The 25,372-nt window shown below is 37.4% G+C and overlaps 2 protein-coding genes and 1 non-coding gene across 3 annotated transcripts in view; 1 reads left to right on the top strand and 2 right to left on the bottom strand.

Moving 5' to 3' along the window:
* Positions 1–1,393: 1,393 nt before the first annotated feature.
* On the bottom strand, positions 1,394–14,040 carry hapln4 (hyaluronan and proteoglycan link protein 4). Its single transcript, XM_073844397.1, has 5 exons — positions 13,801–14,040; positions 7,756–7,864; positions 4,200–4,562; positions 3,430–3,732; positions 1,394–2,512 (listed from the first exon to the last, which is right to left on the bottom strand). Exons 1-5 carry the CDS (start codon positions 13,807–13,809, stop codon positions 2,157–2,159), a joined length of 1,140 nt encoding a protein of 379 aa, XP_073700498.1. The 5' UTR covers positions 13,810–14,040; the 3' UTR covers positions 1,394–2,156.
* A 395-nt stretch (positions 14,041–14,435) lies between these two features.
* On the top strand, positions 14,436–14,508 carry trnaa-agc (transfer RNA alanine (anticodon AGC)). Its single transcript has one exon. It is a non-coding gene; the product is annotated as a tRNA-Ala (tRNA).
* Positions 14,509–16,535: 2,027 nt separating this feature from the next.
* tm6sf2b (transmembrane 6 superfamily member 2b) overlaps positions 16,536–25,372 on the bottom strand; it is a 24,533-nt gene continuing 15,696 nt past the window's right edge. The window contains exons 10-11 of the mRNA XM_073844521.1: positions 24,880–24,999; positions 16,536–17,244 (exon numbers count right to left, since the gene is read on the bottom strand). Coding sequence (XP_073700622.1) covers positions 17,035–17,244; positions 24,880–24,999 — 330 coding nt within the window. The 3' untranslated portion in view covers positions 16,536–17,034. The remainder of the gene's footprint in view (positions 17,245–24,879; positions 25,000–25,372) is intronic.

Below are 25,372 nucleotides of genomic sequence, written 5' to 3'. Positions count from 1 at the left end.
CCAGCTTGGAAAGCGAGGGCACTAACTAAATAAAAAATAACATGCATTTTGTATGATCCTTTTGAACATTTTGCAGATTCTGAAAGGTGTATGTAAACTTTTGACCTCAACTGTATTATCTTTTATACAAGAAGCATTATGACTTGATTACTATGTGATTAACACTGTCTTAACCAAGGGGTTTTGTAACATAGCGTGTCTGTGTTAGCTCTTGCTGAGATGGGAATGCTAACAAATAGACTTTCTTCCACATTTCCAGCATTTTCACTTTCAGAATATATGAGCAAATTATTTGACACCTTGTGCCTGAATAGTACATGATGTCTGAGTGTTCAATCTTCACTTTGTTTTTTCCTGTCAGCAGGAAAGAAATGAAACAAATATGGCACCTTTTGAGATATGATTCCGTTCTGTTTGCCCAGGAGGACATGCTCAGTTGTTAAGGGTCAATTAATTTTGACTTTTTCATGCTGGGGGAAGATTAAAAGGATCAGATGAAAGGTAATGCAACCCTCTCAAGAGAAATATTATAGATTGTCTTTTAATACTCCATCTTCTTGCTTTGAGAGTAGTATAACATGTGACCCTGGACCACAAAACCAGTAGCATGGGTATATTTGTAGCAATAGCCAACAATACATTGTATGGGTCAAAATGATTGATTTTTCTTTTATGCCAAAAATCATTAGGATATTGAGTAAAGATCATGTTCTATTAAAATATTTTGTAAATTTCCTACCATAAATCTATTAAAACTTAATTCCTGATTAGTAATATGCCTTGCTAAGAACTTCATTTGGACAACTTTAAAGGCTATTTTAAAGGCCCTTATGGCTGGTTTTGTGGTCCAGGGTCACATATATGATATAATGCCAATTTCCAACAGAAGTTAGCTTTTTAGAAATACATTTACTTAGAAATAGTATTTCTCCTTATATATTTTTCTCTATTGTTTAGACTCTTGCATTGCATTCACAACAGGACGCTAAATGCATCCAGAAATGCTGAGCATATAATAAAAGCTATCAGAGTAAACAGCCTCATTTCAGCAGTTTAACAAATGACTGTTGCTTTTCTTTGAAATTCATGAGGTCTCATTATAGCTGTTACTATGGAAATGTAAGGGTCACTTATGTGATTCTGGCAAAGCAACAAACATTTTCTCAAGTGTTTTGCAGACTGTAGACACAAAGCGCAGCATCGCCAAGAGCTTGTGGCCAGGACAAAACAAAATAGCAATGAGCAATTTGTTAGAGCCATATTAAGCTATTGTCATGGTTACTGGCGACATCAGTTTTTCCCTTCTTTTTGTATCAGAGGTCAAGCTTTTGTGTTTACAAGCAATTCCGTGCCCTGGATCGACCGTCATTTAGAGAATTGACAGGCAAACGCAAACAGGTAAATAACTTTAATCTAAAATGCATCATCATGTTGTGCAATACTGAACGGACAGTGCAATTGTCAACCACTAAGAGGTAGTAAAGCAGCTGATGTAAGTTTGTCATTCACAATATTTTAGCTTTATCACTGTAATAAACATCTACAAAATGGCATGCCTAATTCTGTTATTGCTTGCAAGGTCGTATCAAAAATGAATGTCTAGTGTTATGTGCATAGTAATTGCCAAAGCTAATCGGTTTTGCTACTTGCTCATGTGGCAAGAACTGTGGAAGTTCTTTTTAATAAGCAAGCTAAGCCCAGCCAAGCTAGCCAGATCATGCTAGCATCTGATGCAAGTTTTGTCCATTATCACTTCCTCAACATCAGGTCATTGAGGGCTATTGCTAATGTGCTACACTCATTATAAGGTTAAATTAGCTTTCCTACTTTCTTAACGCTAATTAAAGTCACTTTTGTCTTCCCTGGGAAACAGCAAAATAACAAATTAAAGACCTGAAGGCTAAGTTCTGCATGCAGAGTATGCTGTGAAACAATTAAGCTAATACATTGTGTCATATTCTTCCCTAGTAATGTCTCTGAGGAAAAAAAATAAGTTGCTTTCTCAATTTAGAGATGATTGACACCTCATTTCAAGCAAGTGTGAAGCTCAATTATGCCCCGAGTTCAGCGCTAGCCTGGTTGCCTAGTAGCCTAGCAAGTGTGCAAAAAAGCCTTGTCTGTCAAGCCATGATGCTAGTTACTAGTATTTTGCATTTTCAGATACTTCTAGTGCTGTTAGCGGGTTTGGATGTGGTTTCTTTCGGAGCCTGTGTCGACTGGACATCAGTGTTCTTGCGGAAGCAGTAGACTCCATAGAGGCGGAACTTCTTATCAGGGAAACCTAGGTTTCGGACGCCAGGTTCTTGTCCCCCGCAGCGGGCCCGAGGATTGACGATGGGGTAACGGATGCTGCCATCTTCCACCCAGCCTGCCTCACAGCGGTCCAAGAGCTGGATCTTCCATGCGGCGTAAAGTTGTCCAACTTTGGCAATCATTGCGTCGTCACGCTGACATGCCTTTACCGCCTCAAGGTAGTTTACCTTCTTAAAACGTTTGAGGAAGTAAACACGCCCTGTAAAAGAAACATAAAGCTGTGAGATTATACAACAGCTCGGCCATAAATGTCTAAAACCCTGCTGTAGTAAAGAAATATGTTCCAGCTGAAAGCTGCAAAATGTTCTGTCAAAAATGCTAATGAAATTTTTTCTGAAAGTATGCACTTCTTGTTGGAAGATCTTGAAATTTGGATCAAATGGCCTGCCTTGATCATGATGAAACCGAATGCATTTTGTTCAGGCCTGGCTGGGTGTGTCGAAAGAAACAAGAAAAAAGAAAAGGACAAAGAAAGAAACATTTCAGACTGCCACCTGTTTTTCAGAAGCCATTCATTGATTTTCTGTTTGTTTATGTGACTGCTGACTGTTAGGGCAGCACATCGTCTCATATTTCCCACCGGGCCATTCTGTAAATTTCCAGCAGCTGGTCAGTGTAGGGGTATTATTGAAAATTGCCCTTGCTATAAAGATTTCAGGACAAACTGTCCGCTCTAATAGCCCACTTGGGGACAAAAGAAAAGCCTTTTGGCTTTCAATGGCTTGACTGCAAGTGGGTCTGAAGAACTGGGCAAGTCTTGTGCACCCACTGGATTATACGGCACTTAGTAACAAATGGTCTGAACCTGGGCCAAAAATACAGTTTCCTTCCTGAAGACAAAATCAATTCGACTTTCAACTGTGCAAACGCCTATTATTCCCACATGGTCACAAAGTGACTCTCCACCCGAGAAGCTGTACTAAATCATAGTTTCCCTGAAATCTGATTTGATTTGGCCAATTTTCCAGGAATGGATGCAATGCTCAGTTAAGACTCTTTCATTTGTAGCACATGTGAAAGGAGAAGCAAGAGGAGCTTCTCAACAGGAACCTGGTCCAACAGCCTCAGGCTGGAATAGATGGCTGAAAAGCAATCCTACCCATGGCAAACACTCACCATTGAGATTCGAGGTAAAGCAGAAGGCATCATAGCGTTCGTCATCTTTGTGCCTGTAGCCATAGTTGCGGACACCAGGGGGGCTATCCTTGCGGCCACATTGGTCTCGAGGATGGGAGATGGGGTACTGGACCGAGCCGTCCTCTAACCAGCCAGCGTTGCACCAGTCCAACCCCTCAAGCCAAGCCTTGTGCAGTTGCGCATGGGAGGCCAGAATTGCATCTTGCTGTCGGCACACTTCCTCTGCCTGGTGGTAGTTCAGCTTGTAGCGTCCGGATGAAGGGTAGTATGGGAACACCACACCTTTGAAAAGTGGTTCAGAGAAGTTGGTGAAAAAGTTGAGACTTTTTTCAAACTTAGGGCCAGATTTAGTAAACAGGGCGCACTAATGCTAGAGTGCAATTCTATAAAAGCACTGATGAGAGGGAAAAATTCTGTTTGATTTACTGACAGTGTGCACATTGAAGAACAGAGACGCAGCCAGATCATTCCCCTAATGTCCATGAGCAGCGCAATTACCACCTGGTTTAAGACATGCTTTTTTTGGATGTTAAATAATGGCGCAGATACCAGAATTTTTCAGCAAATGTTAATAAATCGCATTGCATGAATAATTTTAATACAAAAATAACTGTCCAGCGCAAATTCTTCACTGCACGTCTTTAGTAAATCTTGACAGTACTATTTTAACGGCAAAGGGCTGTTTGCTCTGTCACAAGCTGTTAGTAAATCTGGCCCATGGTTACTACAATCAAAACAAGCTCCCTAACCTTCAAGATCTAGGTTGACAAATCCTGTGTCGTCCTCCATGTCGTTGGTGACCTCACACTCATAGCGGCCATAGTCTTCTAAGGTGATGTTATGAATAATAACTGAGGCATCATCTGGCCCTGCCTGTTCCAGAGACACACGGCCACGGTAGGACCCGAAATCCTTCTGTTGTCGTCCCAGCGCTACAAACACGTCTTCAAACTGGAAAGCATCGGAAACCTTCGTCCATTTAATGCGGATGCGGTTAGGGTCAACGTCTTCTGGTTCATGGTGGTAACGACAGGGAAGGGTGATGGTGCCACCTCGATGAGTGATCACCTTACCTGGAGCAGTCTGGACTATCACTGCCCCAGTATCGTCCTCTGAGGGGAAACAAAAAGAGGTTTCCACTTTACGCTACATAAATTTAAGGTATGGACCAGGGGTGGCCAGCGTTGGTCCTGAAGAGCCTCAGTCCTGAGACTAGCATTCTAGTAATCCTTAGATCTTGATTAGGGGCTTTCACACCATGTAGTTCTAGGAACTTAAGGGGCTTTCACACCTTCACTTATCATTGCTCCTAGAACTATTGGCGCTTTTTGGCGTGTTTGCACCGCAGGAACTACATACGTGTTTAGGTCTAGGAACTCTGTTTGGGGTCTAAAACAGTTCTATAGAAACTAATAGTGACGTAAGTGTACGCTGATAGCCCAAACGCATACAAAACACCAGCTACCCAGCATTTTTAAAAAGCCATGTAAAAATATTAGTTCCCCCATCCAAAGTTCCTTGATCTAAATACGTTCCTAGTTCCTGCGATGCGAACACGCCATAAAGCGGGTACTTCCACCAATAGTTCTAGTAGGAACTATGAAAAGGTAAGAAAGCCCATATTGGCTTGTTCAGGTTTGTTTGATTAGGATTTAAGCTAAACTCTGCAGGACTTTGGCTCTCCAGGACCAACAATGACCACCCCTGGTATAGACTGGTACAAACATCAGAGTATTCCTGGGAGTTCCTAGCACCATGCTCAACTTCAGAAACGGGAGGGCCACATTCAAACCAAATTAGATTCAAAGTGTTGCAATTATGTTTGAATATAAAATAACAGTTGAATGATTGATAATGACTGTCAAAAAATTACCCATTTCACCTTAATTTATCCTATTTTAAACTAAAAGTTTTGTGAATTTGCCAAATAAGGTTTGGGTGAAAGTGTGCTTTGTTGGAATGTGGAGATTTAGTCAGATTTTCATGCTCTTTTAATCGTGTAAATTGTGCGTTTACATTCCATCTCTGTTATCAAGAAACCCACGACACACAACAAAAACAGTTCCGATCATGGCGTCCTCCATTCATTGGTTGTTGATGTTTGTAAATGCCACGAATTCAGAGTCGCAGCTGTCAGTGCGAATGCAACCAGGAAAATGGCCTGAGGGGGAAATTGGTATTTACAAGCGTCGCCAACCGGTGAATGGAGGATGCTGTGATTGGAGTTGTGTTGTGGATTTTGTGATAACAGAGATGGAATATAAACGTACAATTTATGCGATTGGAAGAGCATGAAAATCTGACTAAATCTCCTATGACAACTCGCAGTGTTACCTATCATCGAGGCTGAGAAAAGAAGACAACACTGCTGACAACATGTAGCTAAATGCAGTTATCACCGTTTTCCATGTTCGTGGAGTAAATATTTTTTACATTGCTTTTGAAAAATGCTGGGTAGCCAGTGTTTCGAGTGGGTTTGGCCAATCAGCGTACACTTACATCACTGGTAGTTTCTATAGAACTGTTTCAGACCCTACTCTGAAGTAGGAGCTAATTAAGTTCCCTCAAACAAAGTTCCTAGAACTAAATACATTCCTAGTTCCTGCGGTGCAAAAACGCCAAAGAGCAGGTACTTCTGCCAATAGTTCTAAAGACTATGAAAAGGTTCCTCCAGTGCAAACGCCCCTATTGGCTTTTTCACGTGTGTTTGATTTGGGTTGGAGCTAAATTGTGCAGGACTGTGGCTCTCCAGGACCGACACTGGCCACCACTGGTATAGACTAACAGTATCAGAGTATTCCTGGGAATCAGTCCAACAACTTTTGAGTTCCTAGCAACATGCTCAACTTCAGAAACTTCAGGAGGGCCACATTTGAACCCAATTAGATTCAAAGTGTTGCAATTATATTTGAATATGAATAACAGTTGAATTTTTGTCATTGAGAATGACAAATTTCACCTTAATTTACACTATTTTCAACTAAATCTTTTGAGAATTTGCCGAATAAGGTTTGGGTGAAAAAGAACTTTGTTGGACTGTGGAATAGTATGTAATTATTTGGTTTTCTTTTTCATGTAATTCATATGCAAATGAAGTAATTTTCTTTGGAATATAACCAATTCTTTCAGTATTCTTTGTGGTGTGTCCCTTTCAATCGAGTGAACTTAACTGACATGTCACATCATGAATATCCTTTAAGAGTGCCAATTGTAATGCAGATGCTGGCCCTTACCTTAGTTTTACCTGTTGCGCTAAATAAGCGTCAGATCTTAAGACCAGCTAAGAAAATTAAATAACTATGGCATTCAAAAAGACATTGAATATGCTCTAATTCTTCACCTTTTCTTTTATTTCCCACAGAATCCTTTGCTTTGAAAGCTGTTCATAGGCACTTGAGGCATAGCCGGATTTGAAAGCGACGAGTGGATCTCGAAGCCACCAAGTCTTAAGAGTGTGAACCAAAGCAATCAAACAACACCTTCTCTGATAGCTGTCCAAGATTTTCCGGACAGACCTCAAGGGCCATAATCAGCCTTGACATCTGCTCATTTAAGCTGTCAGCTGGATACCTGGCACTCTGAGATGTTTGTTACCAAAACACCTTTTCTTTTGAAAGCAGGGTTGCCAAACATGTCTAATCATTCATTCATCTAGAGACAGCTAAAAAAAAACAGTATTTCATCAGAGGCAAAGAGTCTAAACTGAAAGCAATGTCACTGTAATCACAGACTTTTTGAAAGTAATTTGCAGCTGCCAAGTAAATGTTGGGACCATGCTGTGAGAGGACAGCTAGTGCAACAGCTACTGGCAATTAAAGACCTTTATTTCTTGCGTACATAAAAATGAATACCAAATGAAGAAAAGCAAATCTAGCTGACCTGGACCTGCTTATAAAGTATGTTTACCTGCAATATAAATATGCAACAACTATCAGATGTTGCATATTGCTTTTAAATCCTACTTGAGCTCTGAGTTGCCACTAGAGTTTTAGTTTGTAAGAAATGTTCTTTTAATACCTCCGGTGGTCAAACACTGAACTTGCGAAGTGAGGTTACTCTCTGAAGATGACTCTTGTGGGTGGAGTGGTCCCTGTCAAAATGTACATGAAGTGCTTTGAATATCAATGCACTTACATAATAATGGTATTTATTTGTTGGTCCACAGTTGTGGAATGTTTTTCTCCAAGTAGGCGGTTGTCTGTAGGTATCATAACCTTCTTCTGCTTACGCTGCATTTGCAGATTTGCCTTATGTACATTGTGATCTGGGACACCTGGTATAAAATGGCACAGAAGTTGTTCTTACCCATTACATGAACCACTCTCTTCCGTCCTTTCTCCAAGTCGGCTGGGTAGGTGGACACGAAGGGTGAAAGGAACAGCAGTGTGCAGGTAATGGTTTCCAAGCACAAGATCTTTAAAAAAAAAAATACAGAACAACTAGACTTTGTTTACATTGCACACAATTGAATTTGGTTTTGTTCATTTTTGACTAAATCAAATTTGCAGGTTCAGACAAAGTGGTCAATATTTGATCTAAATCGATTTTATTCTAATTCTGTATATGGGCCATTCTACAGAATTGGTGCAAACTGCTGTCCCACAACCAAAAACACATTTAAAAAGCATTCAAGTATTCAAATCTTAGATGTTTACTAAGATCTTATTATCTATTGAAACCCACAATAGTATTTTAAATATCAGTAAGCTTGATATATATATAACATCATCATTTATTAGGTACTTTCAATTGGTAGGTGGCTGTCCCAAACCCTAACCCATAAATTTCTGCTTTTGAAAATAATATTGAAATAATTTTTTTTTTATGTATTTTATTCCATTGTTGTTTTTAAAAAAGTTAAAAATATATATATATTTTAGATTTTCTTTGTAAATTATGAAACTTTATGTAAAAAAAAAAAAAATGTGTCCCACATTTTTAAGTCACTACCAAAACAATGTATGTTTTAGTCCATTGGTTGAGACTTAATTTAACTACTATCCTACATTTATGATCAGGAAATATTTATGTCACTCTCTCTCATAGCTACATGGTGAGTAGATAGGCCCCATCATCTTGAGGTAAATGTGTTCAAAAGTCTGAAAATCTGTGTGCAACTTTTCTGAAATTAAGCACAATTTTTGGGGTGTTTTTCCATAACATTTAGTTTTTATATGTGTACAACTGTTTAGAACAGTGCTAACTAACCATGTGCAGATTAGCATCTTTGAGCTAGGCTCAAACATATCTAAAATCGTCATGACCAAAACATTTGTTGAAGTTTCAGTTGTAGCACCTTTGTTTATTTAAAGTGCCCCTATTATGCCTTTTCAAATATGATATTTCATGTAGTGTGTCATGTAGCTGTATGTGAACATAAACTATCTGCAAAGTTGTGACGCCGACAGTGCACTATAAATAAAGTTTTTGTCTAACAAAAAAAAGAGTCGGCTCACATTTGCCTAAACGAGTCGTCAGCAATTCGAATCTTTTTTCTGTAACGGCCACACGTCACGAGCTACACATTTGCGTAATGTCCGCCCACGTTCAATTTCGCGAACAACTTGCCCGCCCACAAACAGTAGGCCTACCATTTTCATGTGGATTACATCATGTCAAGAAGACGCCCTGTGCTGTGACAGCCTGTGAGAAACTATCAAGAATGAGTGGTTAACATTAATTTTTTCAACACCTCAGCAGTCCAATGCCAATCTTGTGTTGTGTTCGCGTCATTTTACTGATGACTGCTTTTCCAATCTTGGGGAGTAACGTTACAACGCGAGATTCACCAAACGCTTGGTTTTAAAAAATGGATCAGTGCCCAGTTTATTTGGACCGGCTTGCTCCTCTGAACTTCTACCTGTAAGTATGATTAATAATTGTATTTTCTAGCGATCGTTCAAAATACGTCTTTGTGTACGTTATGGTGTGTAACAACCCTGCACATGTCTTGGTAACCGGCTAACTTGCGTTTCTGTAGTTCTGTTGTTCAGCTGTGAGTGCAATGTAGTCTAAAAAGTCTTGTGATTGATGCAGCTTGACTGTCTGTCTGCCTTATTAGTTTAAGTAATGATAATGATAAACGATGGCTTAACGCAGTGTTATGGATTGTACAGTGTTGAAGTTCACAACGTAGAGGTGTGTCCGGTTAGCTTACAAAAGCAAATTGCAAGCACTTTCCACAGTTAACATATTACACCCACTGAGAAACGTCCTGCTCCAGTCGTGCTTGCAATACAGTTTCTTGTCGATGTGCCACTTCAACCGTTTCATCGCCAGACTCCGGCTCGAATTGATAGGGTAAAATCGAGGCTATCTTTTCTATGCATTAACAGGTCTCCGCAGCTGTCGTTCAGTTATGCCAATGGGCGTTTCGTTTTGCGCTGTAGCGGTAGACCAATCCAAAAGGACTGCACCATCTGACCAATCACAGCAGTGAGGGCTCACGGAAAGGAGGGGTTTAGAGAGACTGATTCTTCGAACTGCTTCACACGAGTCGTTTACGAACCATTTAGAAACGGGGTAAAAATAAATCTAATTTTGGAGAAAACTAAAGTGTTTTTTGAACTTGCATACATGTAAACCTGTTTTAAGAGACTATTACAACAATATTAACTACCTTTAAAATGGCATAATAGGGGCACTTTAAGTGTTAGTCCATTAAATTTAGTTTTTATGTGTGTACAGCTGTTCAGAAGTGTGCTAGCTAACCATATGCTGATTAGCATCTTTGAGCTAGGCTCAAACTTATCTAAAGTTGTCACTACCGGAACATTTGGTGAAGTTTCAGTTGTAGCACCATTGTTTTTTGGATGTTATTCCATAAAATTTTGTTTTTATTAATGTACAACTGTTCAGAAGTGTTATAGCTAACCAAGTGCTAATAAGCATATTTGAGGTATGCTTAAAAGTATCTAAAATTGCCACTACCGAAACATTTGGTAGTTTTGGTAGTGACATTATTGTCTTTTTGGGTGTTATTCCATTAAATTTAGTTTTTATGCGTATACAATTGTTCATAACTGGGCTAGCTAACCATGTGCTGATTAGCATCTTTGAGCTAGGCTCAAATATTATCTTAAATTGTCACTACTGAAATAGTCACCACCGAAACATTTGTTGAAGTTTCAGTAGCACCTTTGTTTATTTAAGTGTTAGTCCATTAAATGTAGTTTTTATGTGTGTACAACTGTTCATAACTGTGCTAGCTAACCATGTGCAGATTAGCATCTTTGAGCTAGGCTCAAACATATCTAAAATTGTCACGACCAAAACATTTGTTGAAGTTTCAGTTGTAGCACCATTGTTTTTTTGCATGTTATTCCATAAAATTTCGTTTTTATTTACGTACAACTGTTCAGACATGTGCTAGCTAACCATGTGCTGATTAGAATCTTTGAGGCAGGCTCAAAAATATCTAAAATTGTCACTACCAAGTAGGCATGGGATGATAACCGGTTTCAAGGTTTACCGCGGTTTGAAAAAGTCACGGTTTCAAAACCGCAAACAAAAAAAGTTATACCGTTCCTACGTTATGCGCATTTTCTGTGTCAAAGTGAAAGCGCAGGACTCGCTACTAGGTTGTGTGTGTGCGTCCCTGCAGTGAAAACAATGCAGCCCCTCCCCCAGCGGTTAGTGCTGCAGGCGCGTGTCTGTGATTGTGCACGTGATCCTCAGTCAGTGAGACTCAGCAGTAATATAAGTTCAGGACGGCCAAAGGAGGTGAACCCCCACAACACAGAGTGGGGAATAGCAGATTATATGTACTAATTTTACGTTTCTGTGAACTTTAGCACAACAATTAAGTTAAAACATTAAAGGAGAACTCCGGTGTGATATTGACCTAAAGTGTATTGAATCATGATACCGAGTGTGAACGTACCTTGCATATCTCATCTCGGTTTGTGTCCAGCTGTCCGAAATCTGGGGTCAGTTAGCCGATGCTCACAACAGCTTGTCAATGAGAGTCAACAGGGCATCGGAATAGCCATGTAAATAAATCACTGTTTTACGCCATTTACGAGGCACAAAGTAGCTCCACACTTCATTGGTAGACTTCCAAGGGCCCTGACTTTTAAAACGAGACATTGAGAATTCAGAAAAAGTACCGGTAGTTTATTTACAAGAAGATTTATACAGACAGTACCTGGAAAAGAAAATCCGGTCGCCGCCATCCTGAACTTAGTCACGATAAGTCGAGTGTCGAGCACCAAGGAATTCATCAGGTTATCAACATATCAGGTTGTAGTTTCCTTCGTGCTCGACACTCGACTTATCGTGACTACATTTAAGATGGCGGCGACCGGTCTGTTCCTGGTGGAAAATGTCTGTATAAATCTACTTGTAAATAAACTACCGGTGCTTTTTCTGAGTTCTCAATGTCTCGTTTTAATTGTCAGGGCCCTTGGAAGTCTACCAATGAAGTGTGGAGCTACTTTGTGCCTCGTAAATGGCGTAAAACAGTGATTTATTTACATGGCTATTCCGATGCCCTGTTGACTCTCATTGACAAGCTGTTGTGAGCATCGGCTAACTGACCCCAGATTTCGGACAGCAGGACACAAACCGAGATGAGATATACAAGGTACGTTCACACTCGGTATCATGATTCAATACACTTTAGGTCAATATCACACCGGAGTTCTCCTTTAAGTGAAATCACGTCTTTGCTTTTAAGCCTTCTGTCACGTTAAAGGTGCAGTGTGTAGGTTGTGGCATCTAGCGGCGAGATTGTGAATTGCAACAGTCCACTGCTCACCCCTCCCTTTACAGAACTACGGAAGCCCAAACAGGATTAAAATCTCACCTTTTTTTTTACAGCAACGAATAGTGAGATTTCTTTTAAAACGTAATTTAAGGAATTACAGTATATTAACTTTATCATTCAATAAAACTATGTTATTGTGAATATTACTTGTTCATCATTGTGTCAGTGTTTTTTTCGCAAGCTGATTCTAAGTTAATAAAAACATAATGGTTAATTAAGGTCTTTATGCACCCCTGAAAACATAGTTATTGCACCTCTGTCTAGAGATCATCTTAAATATTACACGGGGCACCTTTGACACAAGTGACTGCAATTTAACTTAATTAAGAAGATTAAATTATTTATTTTAATTATTTTGCCTTCTGTTCCATGTTACAAAATGTTCTATATGTTTCCTAAAATAAAATATACTGTAATCCGTTTGAAAAAAAAAAGTTTTTGTTTTTTTTACCCAGACATTTAAATCTAACATTGTAGAGCAGTGATTACAATACCGTAATACCGTGAAACCGTGATATTTTTATCCAAGGTTATCATACCGTCAGAATCTTATACCGGCCCATGCCTACTACCAAGTCATCTCATTATTGTTTGGGTAGTGACAAATGGGAACATATAATACTTTATTTGGGGGAAATAAACAAAATTTTAGTACAGTTCTGCAAAATTTTAGTATGTTTTAGCAGTGTTTTATTATGCAAATTAAAATTCTATAATGTGACGTGATCGCTACCGAAACATGCGGTCATGATTGAAACATGTTGTTGGATGTTTTGTCAAAAATTAAAAAAAAAGATAAAGATGTCATAATAGTGTTTAGTTCAGTGTACAGTCAAACTAACAAACCCTTAACTTTAAAATCAGTATAATAAACTTTTTTGGAAAACCTTTTACAAACAAATTTGGCTTCAAAATAGAAAAAAATCTCATAAATCGCACTTGAAATATTGATACAATTGTAATTGTTATTAATTTACCTCTAAAAGCTTTTAAATAAAATAGCAACAAATATATTTACAAGACATATGTAAACAAAATTATAATTGGTCATATAACCCTTCTTATTAAATTACATTATTACTGTTTCAGTAGTGACAAATTTGGGGAGAGGAAAGATATTTTAAAACTGTACATACAATACGAGAATTAACTGCACAATTACTAGAAATGTGTGCAATTCTGACTTTGAACCAATTCTGTACCGATTCTTCAATGGCCATATGCGAGCATACATATTAATGTGGTTTGGATCAGTTTTGCAAACATTAGTGTTTGTTTTTGTCATGAGTCTAGAGTCTATTATCCCACAAAAACAAAGCCAAACAGTGTTTATTTCACAAACATGGGCCTATTTTCCTGTCTTCGTTTACGTAACATGATCCAAACCACGCATATACACACTAACGTTACTGCAGCACAGACAGCAGCCCAAACACGTTATATATGACACAACAGATTCATACTTCTTCATCCTCCTCCTCCTTAACTCCCCTTACAGCATCTTTGAGCATCCCCTACCGCAATGCACTGCGCATTATCAAGGTTACAGTAGTAAAACCCACACACATGCAATGTAGACTCACCATCATCATGACAGGACGCGTTTTATGTTGAAATTGTATTAAGTTCTAATTGCTCCGGTGCATTGACGCGCGTTACAGCGCAGCTGTCCCGGTTCTGACTCGGTTTCACTGCAGATGTCGTCTGTCGTGTCTCATCACACTGCTGCTGACGGTGTCAGCGGTGGAAGACTCTCTCATTAAAATACAGTACGACTGAAGTAAAGCTCTTAATGTTGGACTGAAGTACTGTGGTAAAAAAGAAGGCTGGTCGTTCTTTTATCGGACGCTGTACTTCAAAGTTATATAGCTAACGTAGCTTTGTTTACGGTTGCGCACATTGCAGATTGTGTGAATTTATTCGCAAACTCAATGTTTGTAGCTTTATTTGGTAGTAACTTGGTCGTGAATATTTTAACTCAAATAATTAGGACAGCCAACTTATTTTTAACCACTTCGGTCCCTTTAGCATACAATATGTGAACCCGCTAGTAGCTTTTACTCTTTATATCTGGTATATTGTATCGTAAAACTATGTTAATATGAAGTCATATCTTGTCGGTAGGTAATAAGTGTACTGTATTTTCCTTTCAAATAGAGATGCGTACTTAGAGTTGCGTACTTGTTAAATACTAGCAGACGGATTTAGTATGCAGGAAGGGGAATTAGCTCAAATGGTAGAGCGCTCGCTTAGCATGCGAGAGGTAGCGGGATCGATGCCCGCATTCTCCAAGTTTTTTTTTTTTTCTTGTTCTAAAACAGAATTAATTTTTAAGCAAGTGTTTATAAGACACTGAGACTCGATTCTGGGAAAAAAAATGAATGCAAGGAGCCAGTAAGTTACAGTAAGTGTAATGTCATGTTACACAACTAGGGCACTAACTTAGGTCGCCTAAATTGAAGTTGTACACAGTATTGTAAATTATTGTAATTATTCCATTCATAGCTCGACTTTTGCTTTATTGATACAGTTTTGGTATGTTATTGGTACATATTTGCTCTGTATTGGAGTGACTATTATTTGAAGTTATTTTAGGCGAAAAAAAGTGATGAGTAGTCAATAATATTAATAATATAATATTCATTGGCCAAAACAAAGGTTTTGGTATATTTTTATATATGTTTGTAGTTTTAACTTTTTCAGTTGCATTGAACAGCAAGTAATATGCTGTTTAATAGCAAGTTTCATTGTGACTAACGTGTGGCAACATGCTATTGTTGTTGGTATTTGTTCAATGAACTGTATCTTTTTCCTAAGCAGTAATTTCAATGTGTCCAATAGCTTATTCATAACAGACGTTCAGACAATTAACCAAACCTGAGAAATACAGTATTGGAGTAAAAAGTGCTAATTACCCTTATACAGTTAAAGTCAAAAGTTTACATACACCTTGCAGAATCTGCTAAATATCATAAAAAATGCTTGTTATTTTTTATTTAGTGCTGACCTGAATAAGACATTTCACATAAAAGATGTTTACATATAGTCCACAAGAAAAAATAATAGCTGAATTTATAAAAACGACTCTGTTCAAAAGTTTACATACACTTGATTCTTAATACTGTGTTGTTACCACTGATCTATGAATGATCCACAGCTGTGTTTTTTTTTTTTTTTTTTTTGTTTAGTGATAGTTGTTCATGACTCCCTTGTTTGTCCTGAACAGTTAAACTGCCTGCTGTTTTTCATAAAAATATATGCAGCTATTACAGAAGGTTCAAACCCTCACTGATGCTGCAGAAGGAAACACAATGCATTTAGAGCCAGGGGGTGAAAACTTTTGGAATTTGAAGATCAGGGGAAATTCAACTTATTTTGTCTTCTGGGAAACATGTAAGTATCTTCCGTAGCTGCTGAAGGGCAGTACTAAATGAAAAAATTATTATATTTAGGCAAAATAAGCAAAATGTACACATCTTCATTCTGTTCAAAAGTTTTAACCCCCGGCTCTTAATGCATAGTTTTTCCTTCTGAAGTGTTTGAACGTTCTGTAATAGTTGCATATGAGTCCCTCAGTTGTCCTCAGTGTGAAAAGATGGATCTTAAAACCATACAGTCATTGTTGGAAAGGGTTCACATACACAAAAATGCTGAAAAACCAAAGAATTTGTGGGACCTAAAGGACTTTTCTGAAGAACAGCGGCAGTTTAACAGTTAAGGAAAAAGGGACTCATGCACAACTATCACCAAACAAACAAAAAAACTGTGGAAGCTGTGGATCATTCAAGTAACAACACAATATTAAGTGTATGTAAACTTTTGAACGAGGTAATTTTTATAAATTCAACATTCAATAGTATTTTCTCTTGTGGACTATATGTAAACGTCTTTTATGTGAAATATCTTATTCAGGTCAGTACTAACTAAAAAATAACATGCATTTTGTATGATCCCTCTTATTTTGGTAAAATAATTACCATTTTGCAGATTCTGCAAGGTGTATGTAAACTTTTGACTTCAACTGTATACACTAAAATATTTACTAATATACATTATGACCTCCACTATGTCAACATTGAAATGAAATTATCCGCTAGGCTAGGCTTCTTGTGTGGCTTGACAGATTTCTGTACTAATTCTACTGGAAATGATTTGACGCCACACACAGAGCGCCGTTTGTGTGTGCAAGCAGAAATTTCATGCATTGCTCCTCATCAGCATGAAAAAGCTGCTGAGCAAGGATTGCTTTTAAGGTTAGTAGATGTAGAACTCAACCCTGCTGACTTGATCGTGTACATACAACGCATTCAGATGGAGATCTTGTAGGATAATTTTTATTACCTATGAGAGCAGTCAATTATTCAAGAGAAGGTTCTGGCATGTATTACATTGTGACATTTGTGTAGAAACAGATGGAAAATCCACCGGAATAAGGAACCTCTAGTTGCAGCACATGAGATTTAATACGGTGAAGGACAGAAAGCTAATAAACTGCAGTGTTAAAGGTCTTGTTGTCTCAAGACAGGTAGAACGAGCCGTGCTTTAATGATCTCAGCTTCATGCAATTTAGAGTTGTTTTTCTCATGAGGAATTCAGTAACAGCCGTAGCTCTGGCAACTGACACAATCAAGACGTTTCAAAGGCAAGGTCTTGTAACCTACGTGATTACCAAATTAACAGAAACCCACTGGAACACAGTTGTGCCAATTAATCTGTTTTGAAATGCACTTTTTCTAAAGGAATACTTCACCCACGGAACTTCAATACTTGTGTGAACTATTCCTTTAAGGTCATTGTTTTTGTTTTTCTCAATCGGTTTAACTTAATTTCTTCTCATTGTTAGTTTGGCCCAGAGGTGTGATGGAAAGAAAGTAGTCTGGCTCTCGTTTGCAACGCAGGGCGAGCAGTACGGGACCGGCCGCGTACAGCAGGTTGAGGAGGAGGACGGGCACCAGGGTCGTGATGGGAATCCTGTACATTTCTGCAGTGCGTGGGTGCAGCGACGCTCCGATATGAGACCACTGGCACTGCGTTGGACAGAAAAACAAGATGTTGTTTTTGTGGGTGAGAGTTTGATTTAATCAATAAGACAATTTTCACCTGGTAAATGGAAAAACAAGTGAAAAAATCCATTAAATTGAAGGGGCTAAGCGCATATTTTACAAAAACCACTTTTGGCCACCTTGACTTGGGGCAATACGTAACCAACCAGGGTTTGTTCACCAATAGTTCACCAAAAAATTAAAATTCTGTCATTTATTATTCACCCTCATGTCGTTCCAAACCTGTAAGACCTTCTTCGGAACACAAATTAAGATATTTTTGATGAAATCAAAAGCTTTCTGACTCTACATAGACAGCAACTGACATGTTCAAGGCCCAAAGAGAGAACACTTACTGACACAGAAGAGACAAAATTGCTGAATAAAGTTGTTATTTTTGTTTTCTTTGCACACCAAAGTTTTTCTCGTAGCTTCATAACATTACGGTTGAACCACTGATGTTACTACCTTTCCGGGCCTTGAATGTGGTAGTTGCGTTGCTGTCTATGCAGGGTCAGAAAGCTCTCGGATTTCATTACAAATATCTTCATTTGTGTTTCAAAGATGAACAAAGGTCTTACAGGTTTGGAATGACATGAGGGTGAGTAATTAATGACAGAATTTTCATTTTTGGGTGAACTATCCCTTAAACCACTACAGTATAATACATTGTTAGATAAATTAACTAAATAGTCTACAACTGTTTCTAAAATATAGTAATATGGTTGCACAAACAATAGAAAAGACAGAATTTTTGGTAACACTTTAGAATAATGGGCCGTTGTTAACAAGTAACTATGCAGGAAGTAATAGGTAGTTCTACATTAACACTTAACTTAATACTATTAACTAATAGAAAAGCAAGATTAACTAAGCAGTAGGTAATTGCTAATTTTGGACAAAGGTAGTCCCTTATTAGGTATTTGATAATTACTAAAGAAAAAAATGTCATTGAGAACTACTTGTGAACTGTGACCAATTCATAAAGAATAACTAATTAATTATCACAACAGTAACATTTATAAAATCAAAAATTAGGTTCTTTGTGCAAACTAATTTATGAAAACCACCACCATCACCGGCTGAAATTGTGACTCTGACCAAAATATGACTGGATGTGTTCTCTGTTCATTTCAAACAAACATATAATTTATTTAATTAGGATGTAATGCCATCAATGATTGTATTCTCATGATTGGATTATTTCACTATTGTGAGCTGCATTTAGTTCAATGTTGTTGTTGTTGTTTTTGTTTTTAAGTATTCTGGGGCAGGCTTCTCTTTAGTGTGATAGTAAATATGTTATTTTGCTTCCATAATGAAGACATTAACTGCATTTATTTTGTTTAGCACAAACACAACATTTTCCACATTACAATGTCTGTTAGAATATCAGTATGGTGCTTCAAAGAAATGCATGGCTGTACAGTATGTCATATAAAATATGATAAAAACTGTTTATTGTAAATTACTTGCAAAATCCATCTTAACCTTTCACTAATAACTCAAGTGTTACCTTGTAAGTCCGCATGAACTACTAGTGTGATCTGGCCCATTATTTTAAAGTGAAAAACATCTTAACCCTTCACTAATAACTCAAGTGTTACCTTGTCAGTCCGCATGAACTACTAGTGTGATCTGGCCCATTATTTTAAAGTGAAAAACATCTTAACCCTTCACTAATAACTCAAGTGTTACCTTGTCAGTCCGCATGAACTACTAGTGTGATCTGGCCCATTATTTTAAAGTGAAAAACATGTTAACCCCTCAATAATAACTCAAGTGTTACCTTGTAAGTCCGCATGAACTACTAGTGTGATCTGGCCCATTATTTTAAAGTGAAAAACATGTTAACCCTTCACTAATAACTCAAGTGTTACCTTGTCAGTCCGTATGAACTACTACTGTGATCTGGCCCATTATTTTAAAGTGAAAAACATCTTAACCCTTCAACAACATGTCTTTAAGCAACGTGATCTCATGATAATTCGTATGTATTTACATAAAATGTGGTTCTCCAAAACGTACATTTACTTACGTTTTTCCAGACACTAAAACATACAATACTGACGTATTTACAGCATCTAAACGTACAAATACTTATGTATTTTTAGCATTTTAAGGTCTACAAAATGTTAAACAAGACTACACTTTAAACCATTAAAATAAATGACATTTCTGCAATCGTTTAACCATTCATGTAATATTAGCTTCGTTTGCCGTGGTGGGACACAAAAGGCGTTTTCTCTCCGACATGCTGTGACTAACAATACAACCATAAAATGCACAGAACACGCATCATAATCATAAAATCAAACAATTTTATTTGTACGCTGTAATCCAGATCTTCAGAATTCATACGATTGCGAGGAACAGACCCAAATTCAAGGCTTTATACGACGATCGTTACATCTCCATCCCGAGCAGCGACTCCAGCAGCAACAGCAATAAACCCCCGCGCTGCAGTGCATTTAACAATTCAAATACAAACGCACCAGGAAACTACAGGCTTTACGGCAGGAAAATCGAACGTTCATTGGCTCTTGCCAGCATTCGCTACAGATTACGACATGCCGTGTTTCTGGTGAGATTTGTTTGAACGATGTGCAGGCACCATCACGGAGAGGATCAGGATATTAATTAGGGATGGGCGATACTGTTTATTTTGTTTTCGATACGATACCGATATTTTTATGGCCAGTATCATCGATATCGATACCGATACGATACTTCTAAACGTAATTTTTAAATTATTACATTTATTAAATTAATAAGAGTAAAATATGTAATTATGCCCTTTTTTATAACCTTTTACACTTTATATTTGAAATGCATTTTAACATTTAATATGCAACTAATTAAATTTTATTTTCTACACGTGGTTAAAATATGTTTACTTTAGTGGTAACTACAATACTTGGTTTCATAAGGGGCTGCCAGTGACAGGCTGTTGCACACATAAAATACAACATTTTTATTCTGCCAGTGTATAATTTATATTAATATTACTACAAAACATGATCAATGAACTTTAAGTGTTAATTTAAAGAAATGTAATTGCGCTTGTGAAATGCAAATTATGTAAGCTACAATTTCAGTTTGTTTATTGAGAAATAGCTCAAACAGGTTTTTATTTTCTGTCCTCTGATAAGCATTGTTCAGGGCTGTCGTTCCCAAAAGCATCAATGATTTCTTATGATACTTTTAGGAAATACGTACAGCCCTGTTTGAATGCACTGTCTAAAGGGAGTGAATGCTCTCTGTGATTGATTGGTTCTGTCTTGCATCATTTGCGTGCGTTCAGATGAGTAGGAAAAGTGTTATATCGTGAACAGTTATTCTCTAACATAGGTTATGCATCCAATTCAATGCACATTGTACTCCTGGCTTTTTGTTAAATAAACAAAATCACTGGTAAATAAAACACACCTTAGTATCGATATTTTCAATTTGAGTATCGATACTTTCGATACTCGCATCAGTATCGATATATCGATACTTTAGGATCGATATGCACATCCCTAATATTAATATTTTCAGCCATCAGCAACCTAAATCCTACTCTGTACCTCAAAGAAACCTACTGTCTGTATTCCGCCAGAGACGACTGCGGCTGCAAACGCATAGTCATTTGGATTACTTTTTGGTACGGCTGTTGACATTTTTGCAATGAATAAATTATTGCGATTGCACATTTCCATCTTTCATGTTTTTCTTTATTACTGTACAGAGAGAGTTGGTTAACGTTAGGATTAGAAGCAGGAGTGTGATTAGTGACTATAATTTTTTTTTTATGCTATGTTATCAAAATTAGAATTTTCCTGCATATTTTGGTCAGTTAAAGTTACGTTTTATATATTACATTTTAAATCACTTATTAATATAATGAAAAAATGCATATTTGCTGTAAAATGGTTTAGGTTTGGGGGTAGGTTAAGGGGGCTATCTAAATCGCTTATTAATGAAATGATAGATTTGCATATTTGCTATAAAATTGGTAGGTTTATGTTTGGGGGTATTATGTTTTATGGGACATTTTAAAATTAAAGTAAAATTAAACTCTTAAAATAAATTTGGCACAGTAAATATACCTAGCCACAAGCAAGGTAACACTTGAGTTATTAGTGAGGGGTTAAGATGTTTTCACTTTAAAATAATGGGCCAGATCACACTAGTAGTTCATACAGACTGACAAGGTAACACTTGAGTTATTATTGAGGGGTTAACATGTTTTTCACTTTAAAATAATGGGCCAGATCACACTAGTAGTTCATACGGACTGACAAGGTAAGACTTGAGTTATTATTGAAGGGTTAAGATGTTTTTACTTTAAAATAATGGGCCAGATCACACTAGTAGTTCATACAGACTGACAAGGTAACACTTGAGTTATTATTGAGGGGTTAACATGTTTTTCACTTTAAAATAATGGGCCAGATCACACTAGTAGTTCATGGGGACTGACAAGGTAACACTTGAGTTATTATTGAGGGGTTATGATGGATTTTACAAGTAATTTGCAGTAAACTTGCACTGAAGCACTAGTGATATTCATACTGTGAAAAATGTTTTTGTACTTTTCAAAATAAATGCAGTTAATGTCTTCATTACGGAAGTAAAAGAACATAATTATTTACTATCACACTAAAGAGAAGCCTGCCCCAGAATAGTATTAATACTATAATACTAAAAAAAAACATTGAACATTGAACTAAATGCAGCTCATAATAGTGAAATAATTCAATCATGAGCATCAAATCATTGCTGGCATTACATCCTAATTAAAGAAATTATATTATATGTTTGTTTGAAATGAACAGAGAACACATCCAGTCATATTTTGGTCAGAGTCACAATTTCAGCCGGTGATGGTGGTGGTGTTCATAAATTAGTTTGCACAAATAACCTAATTGTTGATTTTATAAATCTTACTGTTGTGATAGTTAATTAGTTATTCTTTATGAATTGGCCACAGTTCACAAGTAGTTCTCAATGACAATTTTTTCTTTAGTAATTATCAAATACCTAATAAGGGACTACCTTTGTCCAAAATTATCACTTACCTACTGCTTAGTTAATCTTGCTTTTCTATTAGTTAATAGTATTAAATTAAGTGTTAATGTAGAATTACCTATTACTTCCTGCATAGTTACTTGTTAACAACGGCCCATTATTCTAAAGTGTTACCGAATTTTTTAATTTACATTCAGTTCATTCAGTCCGCAGCTTTTTCCACATCATAATTTCTCTAAAATGCTGCTGTAAGCAGTGTTGGGGTAACACATTACAAGTAATACAAGTTAAGGGAACACTCCCTTTTTTTTTTTTTTAGAAATAGGCTCATTCTCTAACTCCCCCCGAGTTAATAAGTTGATTTTTACCGTTTTGAAATCCATTCAGCCGTTCTCCTGTTCTGGCGATATCACTTTTAGCATAGCTTAGCATAGATCATTGAATCCTATTAGACCAATAGCATCGCGTTCAAAAATGACCAACGAGTTTTGATATTTGTCCTATTTAAAACTTGACTCTTCTGTAGTTATATCGTGTACTAAGACCGGCAGAAAACGTAAAGTTGAGATTTTCGCCTGAAATTTGGTCACAATTTCAAAAAGCCGGTCACATTGGAAGTTACCTAGCTGGGAACTAATTTCAGGCGCTACGTGATATTACTCCGCCCGCTTCGGCCATGTTACGGCAGCAAACTTCCTTGACTATTACACCGCAATGGAAGTGTAGTTCCTAATCTTATCGGTCTAGAAGATCGCAGCTTTACATTTTCCACCAGTCTTAGTACACGATATAACTACAGAAGAGTCAAGTTTTAAATAGGACAAATATGGAAACTCGTTGGTCATTTTTGAACGCGATGCTATTGGTCTAATAGGATTCAATGATCTATGCTAAGCTATGCTAAAAGTGATATCACCAGAACAGGAGAACGGCTGAATGGATTTCAAAACGGTAAAAATCAACTTATTAACTCTGGGGGGGGGTTGGAGAATGAGCCTATTTCCAAAAAAAGTGGAGTGTTTCTTTAAATAATCGGATTAGTTTTTTCAAGTAACTAGTAAAGTAACACATTACTTTTTCATAAAAAAAAAACAACACTATTTTAAAAAACACCATTTTGCCAAAAATCATTAGTATATTAAGTAAAGATCATATTCCATGAAGATATTTTGTAAATTTCCTATCGTAAATATATCAAAACTTACTTTTTTAAGTAGTAAAATGCATTGCTAAGAACTTAATTTGGACAACTTTAAAGGCCATTTTCTCAATATTTTGATTTTTTATTTTGATTTTTTTTTTTGGATCCCCAGTATCCAGATTCTCAAATAGTTGTATCTCGAACAAATAGTGTCCTAACAAACCATACATCAACGGAAAGCTTATTTATTAAGCTTTCAGATGAGGTGGAAATCTCAATTTCATAAAATTGACTCTTATGACTGGTTTTATGGTCCAGAGTCACATTTATTAACTAACAGCTCTCCTGTCTCTTCTGGCATCTGAGGGCTACTTTGCGATGTTTGTTCCCTTTGTTTCACTTCATTTGATGTTTTTTTTTTCATTGCTTGTTTACTCTTATGCCATATTCCAGGGTTTCCTTAGATCAGGGGTGTCCAAACCAGTGTTAATTTCACTGATGAATAATTTCGTCCAAATGTTTGTCAACGAAATTTTTTTACCAACAAAAATAAGACAATAATGCATTAAAACTTGTTTTGAATGGTAAAAACGAGGCGAAAATGTTAGGAGGGACGATTTGGGAAGAGATACATTTGCTGCACGTCTCATAAATTGTTAAAAAATGTCAATATCTGGGAGTAAGAGAAGAGCAGATGTATGAACAAATTTGATTATGCAAAAGGGAACTCAGTTCAGTCTGGTTCGGACACTCAACGTTTGTGATGCTGTTGGCAAATGTTTGTTGGATCCATGGTTTCAAAAAACACTGAATCATTGAACTACGTTGTTAATGACGAAACCTGCGACCATAGTTGGCTAGCAATTGCTGGCCTTTTGGGAAATGCATAGAAACAAAAAACCCTAGCACTGTGGCTTCAAGTTCTCGACAGCCAAACACCACTCATCTTTCCATCATAAAATGCAAGAATCTAGTTTTATATTGCACTTTTGTAAAGTTCAGTGAAGGTCTCGACAATGAGGACTCATCGAAGACCTTGAAATGTATTTTTAGAGGTCTCTGCCTATGGGTAAGTAGAGATGAATAGACCGCAATGACATCCTCTCAGCTTTGAGGAGGTGTTCATTAGTATGTCGAGCTGGAGATCTACAGTGAAACTCCTACAGTGAAGACCTGTACTACTGGAGGTCTTTGATTAGAAATGCTGACTGCTCAGGCCTCATACTGGGAATTAAAGGGGTGCTGGATGAGCTTGTTCAGACCAGGGCTTTGATCGTGGTACTGTTTGATGGTCCCTTTCTATAACATCAGCATACAGTAGACAGAAATATCTAGATTCTGCCAGAAACTGAAGGAAATACTGTATACCTCAGTGGTTGAACCTGACAATTCACAATTTCTAACAGATGTTTTCTTGCTTTTTTCTCACAGTTTTGTCTCAACATTGGAGAAGTTTTGTGTATTACCTGTAAAATGGCACCTGCAAAAATTACCGTCCAATCAAGCATCCAAGTGCAGCCAGGTGCGCAGAGCCCATATGCAAATGAACCCAGTATTGGAAGCGCATGGAATAGGAGCAGCAACATCTGGAGACGAAAAGACATCGTGCAACAAGTATTATTTCAATCTGTGTGTCAACACTACACGCCTTGCCTCTACACACCAGTGCTTTGATGGCAAATTAATGCAGTCCAACTCAATTCCCAAGGGCACCAGCGCTGCCGCAGCAATGCACTCCCACTGAATACAGATCGGCCCCACTGCATTGAGTTTGCACCATCATTCATACTTATTGAGGCTTAAAAACACAAACATGGAAGTATTGTTTGTTAGACCCACAATTAGACACTAAACAGGGCCTGTTTGTGTTGCATAGCACATGGTGTCTTTCAAGAAAGTTATAACAAGCTGTGAAAGTCATGTTGATCCAGACGTGGAATTCAGATACACTTTTAGAAA

Source organism: Garra rufa, chromosome 7 (genome assembly GCF_049309525.1).
Source record: "Garra rufa chromosome 7, GarRuf1.0, whole genome shotgun sequence".
NCBI classification, from domain to species: Eukaryota; Metazoa; Chordata; class Actinopteri; order Cypriniformes; family Cyprinidae; genus Garra; species Garra rufa.
The sequence above is the reverse complement of the archived record's forward strand: the minus strand, read 5'-3'. Positions and strand labels throughout refer to the sequence as shown.

Coding starts and splice junctions, on each gene's coding strand:
- hapln4 (XM_073844397.1), bottom strand. Junction 4,563..7,755: donor GAGAGTGGTTCATGTAATGG/GTAAGAACAACT, acceptor GTTTCCCCTCAG/AGGACGATACTGGGGCAGTG. Junction 3,733..4,199: donor TGTCAACCTAGATCTTGAAG/GTTAGGGAGCTT, acceptor CACTTTTCAAAG/GTGTGGTGTTCCCATACTAC.